Source organism: Vespula pensylvanica, chromosome 10 (genome assembly GCF_014466175.1).
Source record: "Vespula pensylvanica isolate Volc-1 chromosome 10, ASM1446617v1, whole genome shotgun sequence".
NCBI lineage: Eukaryota > Metazoa > Arthropoda > Insecta > Hymenoptera > Vespidae > Vespula > Vespula pensylvanica.
Genome location: NC_057694.1, coordinates 2,890,154 through 2,909,580, shown reverse-complemented (window position 1 = coordinate 2,909,580; position 19,427 = coordinate 2,890,154). Strand labels below are relative to the sequence as shown.

Below are 19,427 nucleotides of genomic sequence, written 5' to 3'. Positions count from 1 at the left end.
TGGTTAATATTTTACTTTTTAAATAAAAAAGATGGATGTAAATTTAACATTTCTATTATCGTATTAAAGAATACAGTGTAATATAAATATAAATACATATGTATATAAATGAATATTAATTAAAAACAAAAGGATAATAATAAAATTTATATCAACTAAAAATAAAATATTAAATCAAATCATAAAATTTACTATTAAAATTTTTAATGTCGACTTATTCTGGGAAAATATTAATTTATCTTTTTTTTACATAATGAAAAATTCCAATATTTTATATATTATGAGTATACAATTACAGAATTATTATGTAAATTTTGACATTGGTATGTATTTTCTAAAGAAATCTTGAAGAATCTACATTTTTAGATTCTATATGATCATCTAGATTTACTTGATATGAGAAATACAATGATTGGGAAGAGTATACCAATGGTTTCTGATCCTCTCTTCGTAAACGATGTAATGATATATATAATTGCATCTATTTATAAATATTTTATGTACATGTATATGTTTTTTTAGGTAGATTATAAACATAAATTCTACATAATATTCTAAATTCAAAATCATGCATAAAAAAACCGAGTAATAATGATCTGACGATTAACAGATTAGTACAATGAGCAGAGACCATGGATCTATTAGTAGCGAGACGTGACTGTATTCTCAAGGTTTAATAAATTAATATTAATATCCAATTTGTTTTCGTGGATAATTTTATAATTTTAACACATCGTTTCTCAATTCATTATTTAGATCATATGATTGAATGTTATCGAGAATCAGAAAGATCGTCTTGTTTTATGGAGCAATAATCACTCTTGGTGATTATATACGTACACTCTCAAAAGATACGTCTACAAGATATTAGGTATTCCTTGTAAATCATCGAATAATGTGATGATCAAGTAACTCTTGTTTCTCTAGCAATCTTCAGTATAACCGTACATTTGCGTAAATTATGTAAGATTTCGTAACTAGCTGATATTTTCAAATTGATCGTATAAACGACGACTGCGTCCGTCAAAGTGAGTACAAAATGTATGCATCGCATGAGATATTGCATCAAGTATCGCTTGGTAAAAGTAATATTCTGTCACGATATCCGAGACATTGAACTCATGCTATATCACTGAACTTTTCTTTTTCGATGACGATAGAACAACTGGCTATATGTCGACAATATAAATTTTACGAATGATCCTGTTACAAAATGTCTCGAGTCATCTGTATACAAGAAAGAGGACAGGATCGATAAAACGATGCCTGATCGTTTTATCGATTAAAACGTATATACTATGAAAAATGCATAAGCCGTAGCATGAATATGTTACGTTCCTTCGAGTTAGATGATTATTCGCTAGCTCGTGTAACAGCGAGACCCGAATTCATGGAAGATGTTACCGTGACACGCGATGTTACGAAGCGAATTGTCTACGACAGAAACGACAACTTTTTTCTTCAGTTCACTTCCATTCGAAGAGCCTTGAACATCTACTTTTTCTTTTTTTCTTCGACGCAAATACATTCCATTTTTTGTTTTATTCAAATTTAATGTCCGCAACGATTCGTTCCGAAAAATCGAAAGATGAATCGGATTTCAAGGTCGTCGATTCGATTAAAACATCCAGCAATACTCGTAAAGCGAATATGTTCGATGTTTATGCGAACATTTTTCGACTTATTATTGTACACTGGATACCACGGCTTTGTTATGTGGAAGAGGAACAACGTAACAAGGAATTGAACGATTTGATTTTACCCAGCAATACGCAATGGCGCCATCGAGTTTATTACACACTGGTCGAATTACAACGAGAAAAAGACATCAAAATAATCGGATTAGAGTAAGGATGTATACTTTCATTTAGTAATTAATCACATACGCACATATCTACGATAAGAAAGAGAGAGAGAGAGAGAGAGAGAGAGAGAGAGTGGAAGAAAGAAACATTTATAAAACATGACACTTAAGAAATGAAGTAGAATGCAGAATTATATTTTTCTTTCGACGTTTATGTATTGTTTATCATCACACGCATACAATTTATGCTGTCAACTATGTCCCATCTGTCATTATGAATAAGTTTCTAGCTGCGTGGTCACATAACACAATTTTCCCTTAAGATAATAATTAACCGTTCGTTCAATTAATTCTCGATCGTTCGAATCATTTTAAAAATGTTGGAAACTCATTCATATCGATTCCGTATTTTAAATAAAATACGAATCGCAATAGTATAAATACATTACAGGTTAGTGTAGTAATAACCAGTATTTTTCTACATTTTTAAGTTTGACTCATTAAAAAATTCGGGTCAGTCGATTAAAGATAACTTATAGTACATGAATTGAAATTCTTTTTTTTTTTTTTTTTTTTTTTTTTAAGTATGAACTCTAACCGCGTATCTTTTTAGAGAAGATAAAATCGTCTCTAAAAAGTTTGATTAATGTAATACATAGACTCTGATGCAAATTAATTTCTACATCCTCAATAATGGTGGAAACAAGAAGAAAAGATGAAAAGGAAACGAAATTAAGGGATCCCCAGGATTACGAATGGAGTCCAGGAAAATTAGAACGAATTGTGAAGGCGAAGATCTTGAAGGAAGAAGATACGACTAGTTTGTGCGCTACGTTTAGTTCTAATGGTTCTATGACGGAAACTTACATCGAACCGGGATGGCGAATCGAAGATATCCTATTAGCAGCTAAAGTTCTTGAAGAAGAAAAAACTCAGCCTTGTTATGCCAACGAAGCTGAGATGCGACGTGTATTTGGACTTGTGTACGATGTTTTAAGATGTAAGTTGTCTAACTAGGAAAAGACCAACAGTTTATATCTAACTTCTAAATTTGTTTCTTTTTTAATTTAGAATTAAATTCTAAATTTTAAACTTATTCTTGGATATATTTGGATTTGTTTTAAAAATAGGATTGGTTTTACCGTATCGACTTTACTTTTCGAAATATAGCATATAGATACTGATGTATATATTATATATTGTTCTTCTTTTTTTAGATAGAAATGTTCTGAATTACGTTCTGCAGGATGTTGGATTCTGGTCTCGGAATCAGGCATTGAAAAATCGTGAAAGGATCGTTTGGTTATTGTTGTACGATATGCAAGGAAGAAAATTTTCCAGACGTGGTGATATCGTTACTATAAAGGCACGTGATCAAATTTTTAAGGTACGACGGGTAAATTATCAATGAAATTTGTTAATCTTGTTCTTTAAGAATTTATTTTTATTCTCTGATGCATCGTTAAGACGGTTGGCTTGAAAGATATCGAGAATGCTCTTTTAGAAGTTAGGACACATTTAGCAGCCAGTATATCTCGTTTGCGAATAGCTGGATCAGCACTTACACTTGGTAAATTGTATTTCTATAGTCATAAGAATATATTCAAAGTTATGATAGTAAGTAAGTACTGTGCAGAGCTCAGAAGTTTGCCCCCGTGACGGTACGAAGTTAAGAGGAGTTTTTCGTCTGTTCCATCCATTTCCAACTTTGAAGCTCTTCAAGTCCATAGAGTAGAATCTCTAGTGACATATAGTCATAGGATTTCCATGTTTATGTTGGTTATTATGTTTAATAAATAGTATTTAACACTTGAACGTCTATGCCAAGTTGTGGAGCAGCAACCGGCCGTTTCAACTAATTAGATCCGCATTCCTTCTAGGGAAGGGCTTCTCCTCAGTTCTGCACAATAAATCTCTTTCAATGTGAATGAACATATTTATCTCAAAGATAATATAAATAGATAAACTATTGCCGAAACATCTGCGTACTGGCGAAGGTATTGTTTGGTCCGAAGGAGATACTATTGCTTCTGGATGGATCAACACATCGAATGGTACCATAAATAGGATCGAACTGATCAAGGAATTATCAAAAGAAGTTGGATTAGAACTTTGTGAAAATTGTGAAGTTGCGGAATTGGACGAGAATACTTACGTTTTCGATTCGTTTTGTCCGAAAGTAATAAACGTACACGAAAAAATACGAGAGAGGATTGCTTGTTCTAATCTCGTTCGTGAACATCGATTTATATTTTTGGTAAGTAATTAAAATCGTATTACAAAATGATTTTTTTAATTCTCTATTATATGGTTTCTATAGGAACGATCATTATGTCTTGGAGCAGCTGCCATAGCTCTAGCCATGCGAATAGGTCGACTATGTGGTCCTGTAGTCTTAACTCATTCGGTAGCACCTCGTCATACAGGATATTTAGCAGAACTTTTATCAAATGTAGAAGGTGCTGGTAGACTTTTAGCCTTTGGCACGGGTGATCGTCGTTACGAATACGAGGAGTATTTGAAGAAGCTTGGAATTACGTTGCAACAATGTCGAGTATTCTCGGAAAAGTAATGTATTTGTTAAAGAGAATGGTTTAAAATGATTTTGAAAATGATCGAAAAACTGAACTTATTTCGAAGGATAATTTCAGATATATCTCACCACCCCCATCAGTTGAAATAGATAGAGCAACCGTTGTTTTAGCTACACCACCGTCCAGTTATATCGGTGTCAAGGATATCGTTGATCTCGTGGTTGCTCGAGGTGGTGATACGAAGTTATTGGAATCATTGACAAATACTGACGACGAATTTTCTAAAACTCGTGCCGTTTTAATCGAACAATTGACTACTTTGAAATATGCTTTAACAAGACCAAACGTACAATTTCTAATATACGAAGTACATACTGTTTTACCCTCCGAAACAACTAAAATGGTACAACAAGTTGTCGATTATGTTAATCAAATGGCTACCGAAAAATATATTCGCGAATGTCTGGTAAGAATTTTTCTAACGCTATCACTAGCTTAATTTTTCACACATTTTATAATCGTGTCTCTGGTATGATTAGCCGAAGAGGAAAGCTTTATTGAAGGAAAAACAAGGACAGAATACTATCATCAAAACTTTGACGAAGCATTCCCTACAAAGCAAAAGTTCGAACGATGAATTCGAGGAAGAATCTTCTATTACTGACTCGTCTCATACAGAAAAGATAAATCAACACGAAGAAAGCAAAATACCATCTTCTACGAGATATGATAACATAAACGTAAGATCGTTGCTATTTTCGTCTCTTTTATAAAATATTATTTATTTCTTTAAATCCCTTTAATCCTTTGCGGGTCTGAATTATTCTCGGTGTTTCGTTCTAACCGATCTGCTAAGTTGACCATTTTCGGTCAGTATTGAAATAATATTAAAAAAATATTGTAAATTACTATTAAATATTATTATCACTTAGCTAATATGACAATATCTATATAAAGTATTTATAATTTGAAATCGAGAAATTCGATATACTTCGCTTTGATAGACTTGGCTGGAACGAAACGTGATATCGAATTAAATTCGATATAAGAGCACAAAAGGATTAACGATAATCGATGACAAAAATTTTAGGTACCGAAGAGCGATCTATTCGAAATTCAAACTTTCGACGAAGTCTATAATAAGGATAGTACTCAGACATTAGAGCCAGGATGTTTTATAACTGTGATTAAGCGAAAGGAAATAATGCAATTTGATTCTTTGTTTATGATCAAAGTAGCAGAATCGAAAGGTCTTTTTGGTGACACGGATAAAGAACAGAGTACATCGAAATCGACTGTAACGCAAACTCAACCGATCGTTCAGACTTCTCATGTTCACCGTGTTAAACGTAAGGTACGTTGATGTGTTAACAAAAATTAACCCTTTGTATTCCATAGGCATTGCTACGTTGGTATACATATTTTGTATTCTTTAATTTTCGATACTAATGGTACCACAAAAAAATGTCTTAAAAAATACTGATATATTATAGTAAAAGATTGTCTGTAGAATGTAAAGGGTTAAATACGATTGATCTCTAGTTAAAAAAAAAAAAAAAAAAAAAGGAAAAGAAAAAAGTAGAGTGTATAAAAATACTTATGTACTTATCTATGTGTCGCAGATCGACATCGATCGATTAACAGCGCCAACACATTCCTCGATTCTACGACACACGAGAAAATTGTGTTCTCGATTCATGCGACATTTTGCATATTATGAGAGTTACTCTTCGTCACGAATACGGACCATTAAGAAAAGGGATATTCGTCGATGGTGGAAGGAAGCTATAGCATTCTTCCTTCGTTCAGAACATGCACAGATATGCTCGGAATTCCGAGCTATGCGAACTGATCCGTTTACACGTCGATTTCTTTATACTTCGCATAAAAGAAATATCGTTTTATCGAGATCGAAGATAGACAGAGATTTAATACGAATTCCTAAAAGACGTGTTCTTCTTTTTACGCGTTCTCTTACTTTTCGTAAAAGAAAATTACATTCGTTGATATTATAAAAATGATACTACGTGTTATCATCTTCATCATCATCATCATCATCATCATTGTTGTTTATATATTATATAAAATATATATTCATAGCTTGATATAGCACAGAAAAAAATGATATATTTATTTTTTTTATTTTATAAATGTATATTGACACGCACATATACATATAATTTGAACATAGCACATAATTCCTTTACAAGTATATATTTTTTCTAATTTTAAATGATAGACATCCGCTATCACCTGCGATGGTCTTTCAAAACCTTTGGGTTCAATTTTTCGATCCTTTCGAACACTTCAATCAATTGGTGAAATCTCACGAAGTTCGAACGAACATGAAACACGAAAAACACGAAAAAGTACGGATGAACGAATATCCTCAGCTTTGACTTCCATTAAGGATAAAGTTGTCTCTCGAAAATATCGAACGGTAAGCAAATTGTTATCAATTTTTCTTTTTACATTATTTACTTTAAATCCATCGTTGAAACAGATCTCCAGTAAAGTGTTCTTACCTTACAACAAAACCAATACTTTACGGCAAAGAGCGATAAAAAAAAGAAAATCCGATTCATTCGATATTTTAACAATATCAGAAATGGATGCTTGGGATCAACCGAGTTCTTCGAATAAACGCTATAACGTTGTATCGTTAAAAAAGTAAATTATTTTATATATTTTAATATAACATACAAAAACACACACAGATACATATTTGCTTTACAAAGATAATATTATTGCATTTGTCCAATAAATAATGTCGGAAATTTTAGTATTTTTATATGTTAATAAATATTAGTACTTTTTATTAAAAGTACTACTATTTATTAACTAAAAATTCTAACATTATTTATTGGCTATATAATATATTTTATGGTATAAAATACCAATATAGTATAATATAGTATAGTATTGGATTGTTTAAAATTTGTAATAATAAATATTATCGTTGTTTATTTAGATATAAAATATTATAGATTTTGATATCATTTAGTAGCTAATCTAATAGTATATAAATATATACATAGATATAAAATACTGAAAACACTAACATGACTTATTTAATCAATTCAATATTCTCCAACTTTTATTATTTTAGGCAAGAAGGTAATGATAAGGAATCACAAAGATTTTTATCCAGTACAGCATTAAGAAAGTCTGCATTAATTAGGGCAACCCAACGTACGTCCTTTGATAGTATTCTTACAGAACAAGATAAGCCACCTCCTTTACATATTTTAGAAGATCAAGAAATTTAAAAAAATTTTGAAAGAGTTGCTAGACGTTATCATCATTCCAATTCTATTAGAAATCAATGGCAGATTCCATTGAAAAGTCCTTTAGAAACTCTCGTTGAACATACACTAGGATTTCCATATATTTTTATCAATAATATAGATAATAACAATGTTGGAAGAGAATCCATTGAATATTGAACATGTTTTATGAAGAACATGTATTTATAGATTAAATAAAATGTTCTATTGGAAAGCTTACGTATTTAAAACATAAAATCTTCATTTATTTTCATACGATGTAAAAGAAAATGTTTAATAATACGTAAAAATACATACATTACATTACAACTCATTGCTGAAAATAATTAGCAAATTAACTCTTTCGTTGATTCGTTAAAAAAAAGCCTAATTGTTTTTAAGCAGTATATTATAATCGCTATCATTATCTTATCAACACGGATTAATAAATTGATGTGGATTGAGATGTAATTATAAATGAAGTTTTATATTTTGTAAACAAAATTTGTTTTCATCGTTTTTAGTCGAAGATTTTCCATAGTTGATGTAATGATGAGTATTAGCATAGGCACAGTTCTCTTTTGTCGTTCGATCTCGTTTATTCTTCGCATTCCTATAAATAAATCCAATATGTAAATGATATAAAATAGTAATTACGAATCAACCATATTATTTAAATCAATAATTTGAAAAAATAGGTAAAATTAGTTTGATATTAATGGGTTCATGAATAATTCTTTTTTTTATATTAATTTTGATATTAAATAGCAAAAGATATAGGCTCTATCATAAAAGTATCGAGACGATGTTATATACATCATAAATGCATAATAAGAGCCATATGAAAACAGGATTATAATAATTATAATATAAATAAGAATAAGGAAAATTATCGTTGATAGAAAAGCTAATATGGTATGCGAGTTTTTTCGAAGGAATTTTAAAAGAACAATAATCGAAAGATGATAACAGCAAAAATCTATGCAACATGTTACAATAGGTACTTTGACGTTCCTGTATTCAATGACAGATGTCGCTAATAGTACAAATAAAAAACATGGCTGTGCATCGAAATCGTTACAGTTGAATTTTGGAAAGAAAAAGAACGATCAGAATGAATAAACCGATTGTAAATTCGGTTCGATATGCTTTCTTGGCAACAATATTTTTCCTTCGATATAGGTAAGAATATTCAATCTTAGATACCAAATATTTCCATAATGTTGTACGATCGAAATCAATGATCTGACAATCGAGATCAATTTCGGTCAATTTCTGAAGAACTCTTTGGATTCTTTCGGATTTATCAAATCCTTTCAATTCGTCTGCCAAAGCAACGATCATTCCATCTTTGATTCGACATTTGCTTTGGAGAATCTTTACCATTGCGACGAGATCGTTCGTAACTTTTTTACCATTATCTCGATGAGTTTGGGATTCCTTTTCACAATCCATATCGTCGTACTGTTTCAAAAGAAGTGAACAATGTGTACATTTTGCATTCTTCATAAGACATTCTTGACTTTTTAATAATTTTCTCAATGTATGATTGCGATTTTTCAATTTTTCTAATGCTTCTCGTAACTTGTCGATTTTACAATACTACAAAATAAAATATAATAAATGATGCTACACTACGTGAAAAGAAAATAGAAATTTATTGTAAATTTATTTTCCTTTTTTTTTTCTCGAAAAACTCAAGTTATCGTTACTTGGCTAATTTCTGGCAATTCCAAGTACGTCGCTTGATTTAATAACAAGTTATCTTCAGTATCAATATCGGAAAAACAATCGTTTTCATCGCTTTTCTTGAGGCAAGGAGATTTTTCGCCATATTTGTTTCGAAGAGCACATAAATCACAATCGCAAGCACAGATCGATAAATTTGATAATTTTTCGATTATTGATTCTGAATCCGATTTTCCTCCTCCACCTCTCTGTCTTTTTATCTCTTTCATGCCAGCTTTTTTCGACTCATTGACATCAACTTTGTGATTAGTCGATAACATATGCGTATCATTCATATTATCGTTTTCACAAAACAGGCATAAGTCGTACAAATACGAAGGATTAATCGCACACGTTTCGCAATATCTGATTAACTCATTAGCATTATTAAGATTATTATCACCATTAGCATCGTCTTTAATCGTAACATTATCACCGATACCAGAGTAATCAATATTTCTTACAGGATGATTACAATAAAATGGTTCATCGAATTTATCATATCTGAGAACAATTAAAAGGAGAGTATCATCGAATTTTATAAAAAAAAAAAAAAAAAGAAAGAAAAGAGAAAATCTAGTTACTGAATGAACTATCATACCTGTAAGATGAACATTTGTAAATTATATTGTCATCATGTCTTGGAACGCAGCGTTGGCAACATTCATCGCAGAAATTTTTATAAGATTCATCGTCCTGCGTAATCAATTTCGTAGATTCTTCTGTCTCATTTTCATCCTCTATTTTTAAATCATTTTCCCAAACTGCACAACTACAAGCTTTATTATCATCTTTCTATGAAATATACATATTGTTAGAATCACAAAATCGCATGGTTTGAACGATCTTATTACAAGATCACCTTATTTTTACTATGATCTCGTTGTGTTTCTTGTCGTTCAAATTCACGTAAAAGACATTTAGCTTCTCGAGAAAGTATAATTCGTTCCTTCTGAAGATTTCGTAATTCAGAACAAATTTTTCTACCAATTTTCTCCAAATTCAAAACCTTTTTGTTTATGTCAAGATTCATTCTGTTATTTGTTTTTTTACTTTTCTTATCTTTTTTTTTTTCTTTTACAATTAGCTTTTTATATAGGAAACATTGTCGCAAATAAATGGTAAAAATAAAAGGTTAAGATAAATTTTTTTTATGGATATACTGAATCAAATTTTAAAAGCCTAAAAAACAAACCAAAAAATGAAGTTGACTGAAAATCGTTGAAGTTGTCGTTTTCGGAATTATACAACTTCATGTTATTTATATGTAAAGATATCTCTCATAATTTTCTTATTGATTTGACCGATTTTTAAAATTTAAAATAAAAGTATATTTCTACTGTGTCATTGGAATTTTATAAAAATCAAAAATTTTAATATAACGATTCATTGATATTTTTTACTATATAAGTATCTGAAAATATCAGAAATTTACAGGGAAAACTATATATGACAAATTTTCGACAATATTATTTTTGTAAAAATAATTTTTGTGTGTGTTACTCTATATCTTAACAGTCATAAAATTTCATGTTCTAAAATTTCATTGCATAGATCGCAAAACAGTGAAATATGAAATCGATGTACGAACAATCTTAAACAAAAGACATGGAATTAGTACAAAAGCACATTTATATAAAATTATAAAAAATAATTCTTACAGAGCTAAAAGTTTCCATGGATACATTGAACATTTTTGCAGCAGTTAGCATACAAGGTTTTCGCGATCTAATTAACATGAGATAGATTCCGTTTCTTGCTCGTAATGATGTTTGGTACCATTCTGTATTTATTCTGTAATTGATAAAAATTATAGTAATCATTTTTTATCCGTATTCTCTGAAAGATTTTATCTACCAAGTTAATTCCGAATTCAAAATAAATTCGACTGTATTGAATCATCTAAAAGCAACAAGTTTACTCATAAAAACTTTTAAATACTTACAGATGTTCGTGCATTCGATCACTATGATCAATTAGTCGTTGACCATTCACACATTGAAACAGAATAATAAATAACGTCGTGCAACAAACACATATTTGTTGAAAAAATTGTTTAGTTTCGTTGACATTTAGAATAGCCTAAACATATAATATTATAATACAGTCAAACATTCTATAACACGGTATTCTGAGATTATTGTTTCGATATTAAATAGTAGAAAAATTTATATCAACCGTCCAATACGCACATCGTATTAAACAATGCACAACATAATGAAAATCAATAATGTTATGCAATGATTGGTACGATGGGCAATCCTTTTTGACGATCATTTCTATATGTGAACACAAATAAGTTTTACTTCTAATTTCTTGAATTTCTTTTTATATTTTATTTGTGCTTTAATATAAATTAATATATACTTTAAAATTTCGCATGGAACATAATCTCTACTTTTCTAAAGTATTTTATATCACAGTTTAATTGTATACCCGTAGACCAGAAACACTCATTCCAATTATGCTAATTCCCGAGTAGAGAAAAATGGACGTGGAGTAAAATGATTCCAATAGATCAGTAAATCTTCATAGAAAAAGTCAGTACTCTTATTAATTTCAAATTATCTCATTACCATTTCATATATAAATAATATAACATTCTTTTAAATAGAAATATGGTAAAATTACGAACTGTATAGCTTCTTGATGTCTGCGAACGCATTCAGAAATATTTTTATAAAACTTATCATTTGATTTCAAAGGATACAAATTTATCAACAAAACATTATTGTCGACTATACGACGAAGTTGATACCTGCAACAATTATTCCTTATTATCATATAATAAAATATTTTTTAATATTTTATTTTTTATAAATTTTTATGATAATCTTCTTGTTATACAGATTTTATATCGAATAACAAAAATTCTACCCTAATGTTGTAAATAATCCACAAGCATGTTGCACAAAAACCACAAACATTGTATCCATCGTAGCGATAGTAAAAGCACAGATAAAGATAATCGCATAAGATTGAAAAATAATAAGATAATAGTATTTTTGAGGATCTACAAAATATTCAACGTGGTGTATCAATGGTCGTTCACTCGTTCCATTCATGCTACTCAAAATAATTGATTTCAATGGTGGAATCATAAATTGTAGCATTGACACAAAAAAAATACCTGCGAAAAGACGCATAAACATGGTGTATAAAAAATGTGTTACAACCATTTTCAAATGCCTCAATTACCTATGTACACAATAGTAAATTTTCTTCCATTCTCGGCATATTCCACCATAATTTCCATTTCACCATCTGTAGTGAATAAAGCATAATCTGTTTTCATACGATTTAGAAGTACTTTCATCTGTAGTTAACAATTTTTTATTTAGACGTTTATGATATATTTACTTCAATAGTATATTAGGTAATATATATTTTTCTTTTATTTTCACACAAAATTTAAGTGAATAATACTAACGAAACTGCTCATAATTATTTTTCTAAGTTATACAGATATAACAGAAAAAAATACATTTTACTGGTGAAATAATATCATACATTAATTATATACCTTTTTCCTTTGAACTGAAACATTAATTAATTTGATTATTGCAGTAAAATCGGCAATTAGTGATGCCATGTCATCTAGTACAACGTTTATATCATTAAATGAAGTTATAATGGCGCATATCTGTAGTAAAGATTCGAAGAAAATATAATTATATTTAAATAATGTTTTATAATTTTATACGTCAAAAAAAAAATTGTCCAAATTTATTTCGTAAGATTTTCTATTCGAATAATATATATATATATATAAAAATCTACCTTAGCAATAATTTGTGTTCCTGTCAATAGAAATAAAATCACTAAACCAATGTATTTTTTTCTAATCGATTGATAAGGCCATTGGCCTAATAAGGATAGTGTGCCTTTATTGATCGTGTAGTGACGACCGTCAAAGAAATCCATCATGTTCATAGATTGTCGAGAATACACTAAGAGAAAAATCCCCTTTTCTTGATTGGACTATGTATACGCAGTTCAATAGTAGTTTTGTCATTTAGGATTCTCTTGGTAACAATAAGAGTCACAAGGGATGTCTATAATTATACAGATGTCTGCATTTACACGCTTGTCTGTAATGAATGATTAATACCTCAATCATTTCCCTTTTACGTGAGAATCCAAGCGACGTATTTTATCGTTCAGTTACGAAGAGAATGTTCCCATTTGATTTGTGCAAAATAAGTTGCTAGCAAATTAGTTTCCTATTTATATAGTATGTCAAAATCAATTCATTGTAATAATTGTTGATATTGATCCAGAAGTTAATGATGGTGATAGAAAAGAAGTTTGTATTTATTGTACATATCGTACGGATAGAATCAGAGAATTGATACTTTTATACTAAATAATTAAAAATAGATAATTTATATCGGAGTTATGGAAGTGCACATAATTTAAATCTGTTACAAAGCAATAATTATTATTTTTAGCAATCATTATCGTTTATTAACATGCACTATACTAATTTTATTAAATCTTATTTTACTTACAATTAAAATGTATATCTAAATAAGAAAACGTGAAATAAATTTTGAAATATAGAAAGAGAAAGCCAGGAATGTCACATTAATATTTTACTATATCATTTTTTTTTAAATATAATATTATGATGTACTTTAAGAATCCATGAACAATGTATCACTGTCGAAATTACTAAGCCGAGCGTAAAACGGTGAAATATGACATTGATGTGCGGACAATCTTGAAAAAAAAAAGAATTGATGTTATTGTGGATATATATTAACAGAAGGTTTTTAAGAAACAATAATTCTTACAGTACTGAATGTTTCCATAGACATGTTAAACATTTTTGCAGCAGTTAACACACAATATACTCGTGATCTAATTAGCATGAGATAGATCACTCTTCTTGTTCGTAATGATGTACGATACCATTTCATATTTATTCTGTAATCCATGAAAATCAATGATAATTTCTTTTTCATTTTGCTTAAACATTTCGTGTCTATATCTCGAAGCAATTTATATTTTAATAAAAAAGAAAAGAGAATTGAAGCACTAAAATTATATAAAATGAACGGATTAAAAAATATATCTACTTACAGATGCTCCTGCATTTGATCACTATGATCAATAACACGTTGACCATTTACACATTGAAACAAGATATGAGTTAATGTCGAGTAACAAACAGACACTTGTTGAAAAAGCTCCTTGGTTTCGTTAACATTTGTTGTAGCCTAAACATAAGTTTTCGTTAAAATTACAATTGATTATCCACAAACATGGAAACCTAATTCTATACCTGAAAGACTGTGATACTTAGTTCAATCATGTTAAATCCTGCTTGGAGAAAAAGGGACGTCGAATAATAAGATTCCAAAAGCTTGGCAAACCTTTATAAAAGAATTAAATATTTTTAATACATGTAAACGATCAAGCTTTACATTTTAGATAATATTGATTTTGTTGAAAGTATTATTAAATTAAAATATTACAAACTCTATTGCATCTCGATGTCTACGAACGCATTCAGAAATATTTCTATAAGATTTATCATTTAATTTCGAAGGATTGAAATCTATCATCATAGTATCGTCGCCATTTTCAGTTATATGACTTAATCGATACCTGTAAGGTAATACTTGTAAGAATATTTATACATATGCATAAAAATTTAATTATTATGGTTTTTATATGAAACATTAGTACTTTACCCTAATGCTTTAAATAATGCACAAGCATGTTGTACCAATATCACAAACATTGTGTCGACGGTAACGATTATGTAAACACAGATAAAGATGGTCACACAAGAGTGCAATATAATAGGATAATAATATCTTCGAGAATCAACAAAATATTCAACATGATGAATAAATGGTCGTTCTATTGTACCGTTTATGCTACTTATAATAATAGCTTTCAATGGTGGAATCGTAAATATAAGCATTGACACAAGAAAAAAACCTGCAAAAAGGCAGACGTATGAATATCAAAAATGCATAAGATAAAAAGATATTCTATGAACATTTTCTCAAATGTTTTAATTACCTATATAAATAATAGTAAATTTTCTTCCATCTTCGGCATACTCCAGTATAATTTTCATTTCACCATCTGTAGTGAATAAAGTATAATCTATTTGCACACGATTTAGAAGTTCTCTCATCTGTGGTTAACAATTTTCCCTTTTGTATTAACTTCAATCGCATAATAACAAAAGTTATGTCTGCCTTTCCTTCATTTTCAAATTAAAATAAATCGACAATAATACTAACGTATCTAACATATTACACTAAAATCGAATTTACTCTATAAACAATACCATATAATAATTCAATACCTTTTCCGTTTTCATCGCAGTGTTTATTAATTGTATTGTTGCAACTGAATCGGCAATCAATGGGGACATATCATTTAGCACAACGTTTATTTCGTTAAACGAAGCAATAGTAGCGCATATCTGTAGTAAAAAATCGGAAAGAATAAAAAAAAAAACACAATTCAATTGAAGTACTCATTGAAAATAACGCTTTATAATTTAAAACGATAAAGAAACCATTTTAATCTATTTTAATCTATTTCATAAGATTTTCTATTCGAGTAATATATAAAGAAAATTTTGCACCTTAGCTATAATTTGTGTTCCAGCTAATAAAAATAAAATTATCAAACCGATGTATTTTGTTTTAATCGATTGATAAGGCCATTGGCCCAATAAGGACAGCATGCCTTTATTGATCACATACGGACGACTGTCAAAGAAATCCATCACGTTCATAGAATGTCGTGAATATACTAACAGAGAAATCCCCTATTCTTGATTGAACTACTCATAGTCAGTTTAATAATAGTCTTGTCATTTAGGATTCTCTTGGTAACAATAAGACTCACAAGGGATGTCGATAATTATACAGATGTATGCATTTACACGCTTTGATAACATGCTATGATGAATAATTAATTCCTCAAACACTTCCCTTTTACGTGAAAATATTGATCTAAGCGACATATCTTATCGTTTAGTCACGGGGAACGTCTTATTCGATTTGTGTGAATTAAATTGCACTGTTGACAATTATTTGCTTATTTATATTATAAATTGAAACTTAGACATATTATTATGCGATCGAAAAAGAATGACAAATATTATGACAAAAACGTCTGTGTATTATTTTATCGTATATCTCGATTTCTATATCGGTATTGTTTTAAAATTGATTTCCTTCGATATATCGAAAAAAGATATTTACATATATATATATATAGAGAGAGCATGATTCGTACATTTCTTTTCGTTATTATTAGTACTCTTTTTTTAATATAAAAAAAAACGAAAAGAGAAAAATTGATCCTCTACCATTCTTTACAAATCAATGAGAATAAATTCTAACTATAGTAAACAGTTTTTTCATGGTATACATTTTTCATGGTTAGATGATCAATTATTATCCACGTATACATATAACAAGTATTAATTTGCCAATGAAATTATACTTTTGAAGCATTTAAAAGAGATCTGTTTAAGAGAGTAAAGATGTATTCTCAGTTAAATAATCGTCTAAAAAATATGCGTTTACTTATAAACAAGTCATGGTTTTTATCGCTCAATTGTGGCATGGCAAAAGAAACGACCGTAGAAATGGTATGCTTGCGTCATTGACGAATCTTAAATTCAATCAAAATTTCATCTTACAAATTGACACATGGGTCAAAGGGGTTACTCGAGATCTCGACATTGTTATTTGGGTTGATAATGTTGCTGTACGTGCCATCGGCGAAGCTGTCCAATTCGATTAACAGTAGTTTTTTTGCTTATTTACAGAATTATGATCTCTACAGATTAGAGAAAGGACCACCGCAACAGACAACGTTGAACGATGAGGATGCCACTTATATTTTGAGAACAATGCACTATATTCGAAGAATGGAAAATAAAATAGCTGAAATGTACAGGATGCGATTGATCAATGGATTCTGTCATTTATACGCTGGTCAAGTGAGTTCGAAGCAATCGAATCATTTTTTTTTTTATCAGAAATTTTTGATCCCTCGTATTTTACTGTGAACGATTTTTCGAAAAGAGAAGAAAAGGTATTATATAAGTATTATTACATATTAACTATATATTATAATACTATACTCTCTCCGGGTATCTGATTTTAAAAGGTATATTCAAATCTGATCCTATTGGTTTTATAAACAAATATTTCTAATCTACTATACATTATTATTTATATAATTCAATAAATTTACCAAGTTATACTTTACTAAGTTATACTATATTAATGACTTACATTTAAAAAGGATATAGAACTTCGAATATTAAATAATAATTAAGTTTGTCAATAGTAATCACATGGCATTGTAGAGAGTTAATATTAAAAAATTTGTAGATGAAGGTGATGTGACATTATATGATTCAATATAATAATATATGTAATAATTCTTGTTTGTGAATATTGGTAGGAAGCTGTTGCAGTCGGCTGCAAAGTGGCATTAAAGGACAATGATAATGTAATAACAGCTTATCGCTGTCATGCTTTCGCTTTTCTCTTCGGTGGAAATGTTCGTTCGGTTATGGCAGAATTAATGGGACGAAAAACTGGTATTTCTAAAGGCAAAGGTGGATCGATGCATATGTACGCACCAAACTTTTATGGAGGTGAAGGAATCGTCGGTGGACAGGTGAATAAGTTAATAGAAAAAATATTACTATTGACTAAAGAACGCATTATTATTTAATAAAAAATTATTATTAAATAACATTTTTTTTTATATTGTTTTCGTTTGCCTCAATTTGAAAGATTTTATTTAAATATTTATGTAATCTTGGATAAATATGGTTGTCAATAAAAATAAATCTTTTTCCCTCTTTATCTTCCAAAATATTCACATAGATCAGGTTTTGGGAAAAAAATGCAAGTCATTTTGATCTTTCTTATTCTTTCATTTCGATGAGTTCATCAAACATAGTTGGACTATACAACGTAATAATTATGAGTTAAAAAAACGAGGGTGAAAAATCCTAATAAAAATGTTTTATATGTTAAAGGTACCGATAGGTACAGGTCTCGCATTTGCCCATAAATATAACGGCACTGACGCAGTATCAATTTCATTGTACGGTGATGGTGCAAGCTCTCAAGGTCAGATATACGAGGTATGGAATATGGCCAAATTATGGAATCTCCCGGCCATATATATCTGTGAGAATAATCAGTATGCCATGGGTACACAACTCCATCGTCATTCAGCTAACACAAAGTTTTATACTCGCGGTGATTTAATACCTGGTATAAAGGTGATCTTACTTCCATTATTACCTTGGAATCTTAAGCAATCGAAATCAATATTAATAATAATTTATTATCTAGGTTAACGGAATGAGAGTAATTGACGTTCGAGAAGCTGTAATATTTGCCAGAGATTATGCAATTCGTAATGGTCCAATTATCTTAGAAGTAGATACTTATCGTTATTATGGACATAGCATGAGCGATCCTGGTGTTGGATATCGTACCAGAGATGAAATTAAATCTGTACAAACTGAACAAGATCCCATCTTGCTTTTTACAAAACTTCTCGTTGATAACGGACTGAAAACTCAAAACGAAACTGATGTATGTATATATATATACACATATATATTAAAGATATATAATAACACTAACATTTATAATCTGATATTCTAATTTTTAATTCTTATTATACCAGGAAATACGAAAAGAAATATACAAAGAAGTGGACGCCGAGGCAGAACTAGCAAAAGCCGATCCGTGGCCAGAATTAACTGAAATTACAAAGGCAGTATATGCTGAGCCAATAGGAAAATGTAGATTTAAAGCACCCTGGGAAAACATTTGAAGAAAACTTTTTTCTAAATTGGACGCATTAATTAGATCATTTCTCGTCTCTTTTTACGTGTTTACTTTTAACATATATACACAATTTTATTTTATTTATTTATTTATTTATATATAATATGTAAAAGAAAAAAACTTTTATTATTGTGAATTAAAAAATGATTTCGATATATATATATATATATATAAAATCTTAGATTTAACAAATGTAAAAAACAAAAAAGAAAGAAAGAAAAAAGAGAAA

General features: G+C 29.5%; 3 protein-coding genes across 3 annotated transcripts; 1 reads left to right on the top strand and 2 right to left on the bottom strand.

Annotated features, from left to right (window-relative positions):
• Positions 1-1,287: 1,287 nt before the first annotated feature.
• On the top strand, positions 1,288-19,257 carry LOC122632354. Its single transcript, XM_043819062.1, has 14 exons — positions 1,288-1,847; positions 2,470-2,804; positions 3,022-3,191; positions 3,272-3,374; positions 3,766-4,061; positions 4,125-4,372; positions 4,456-4,804; positions 4,878-5,078; positions 5,429-5,692; positions 17,143-17,316; positions 17,787-18,005; positions 18,373-18,621; positions 18,695-18,940; positions 19,035-19,257. The coding sequence occupies exons 1-14, from the start codon at positions 1,555-1,557 to the stop codon at positions 19,182-19,184; spliced, it is 3,297 nt and encodes a 1,098-aa protein (XP_043674997.1). The 5' UTR covers positions 1,288-1,554; the 3' UTR covers positions 19,185-19,257.
• On the bottom strand, positions 8,066-10,598 carry LOC122632469. Its single transcript, XM_043819261.1, has 5 exons — positions 10,195-10,598; positions 9,934-10,127; positions 9,317-9,836; positions 8,811-9,206; positions 8,066-8,217 (listed from the first exon to the last, which is right to left on the bottom strand). Exons 1-5 carry the CDS (start codon positions 10,363-10,365, stop codon positions 8,203-8,205), a joined length of 1,296 nt encoding a protein of 431 aa, XP_043675196.1. The 5' UTR covers positions 10,366-10,598; the 3' UTR covers positions 8,066-8,202.
• Positions 13,998-14,913, bottom strand: LOC122632470 (odorant receptor 4-like). The gene is made up of 5 exons (XM_043819263.1): positions 14,817-14,913; positions 14,620-14,710; positions 14,418-14,554; positions 14,129-14,261; positions 13,998-14,054 (listed from the first exon to the last, which is right to left on the bottom strand). Exons 1-5 carry the CDS (start codon positions 14,903-14,905, stop codon positions 14,007-14,009), a joined length of 498 nt encoding a protein of 165 aa, XP_043675198.1. The 5' UTR covers positions 14,906-14,913; the 3' UTR covers positions 13,998-14,006.
• Positions 19,258-19,427: the final 170 nt, after the last annotated feature.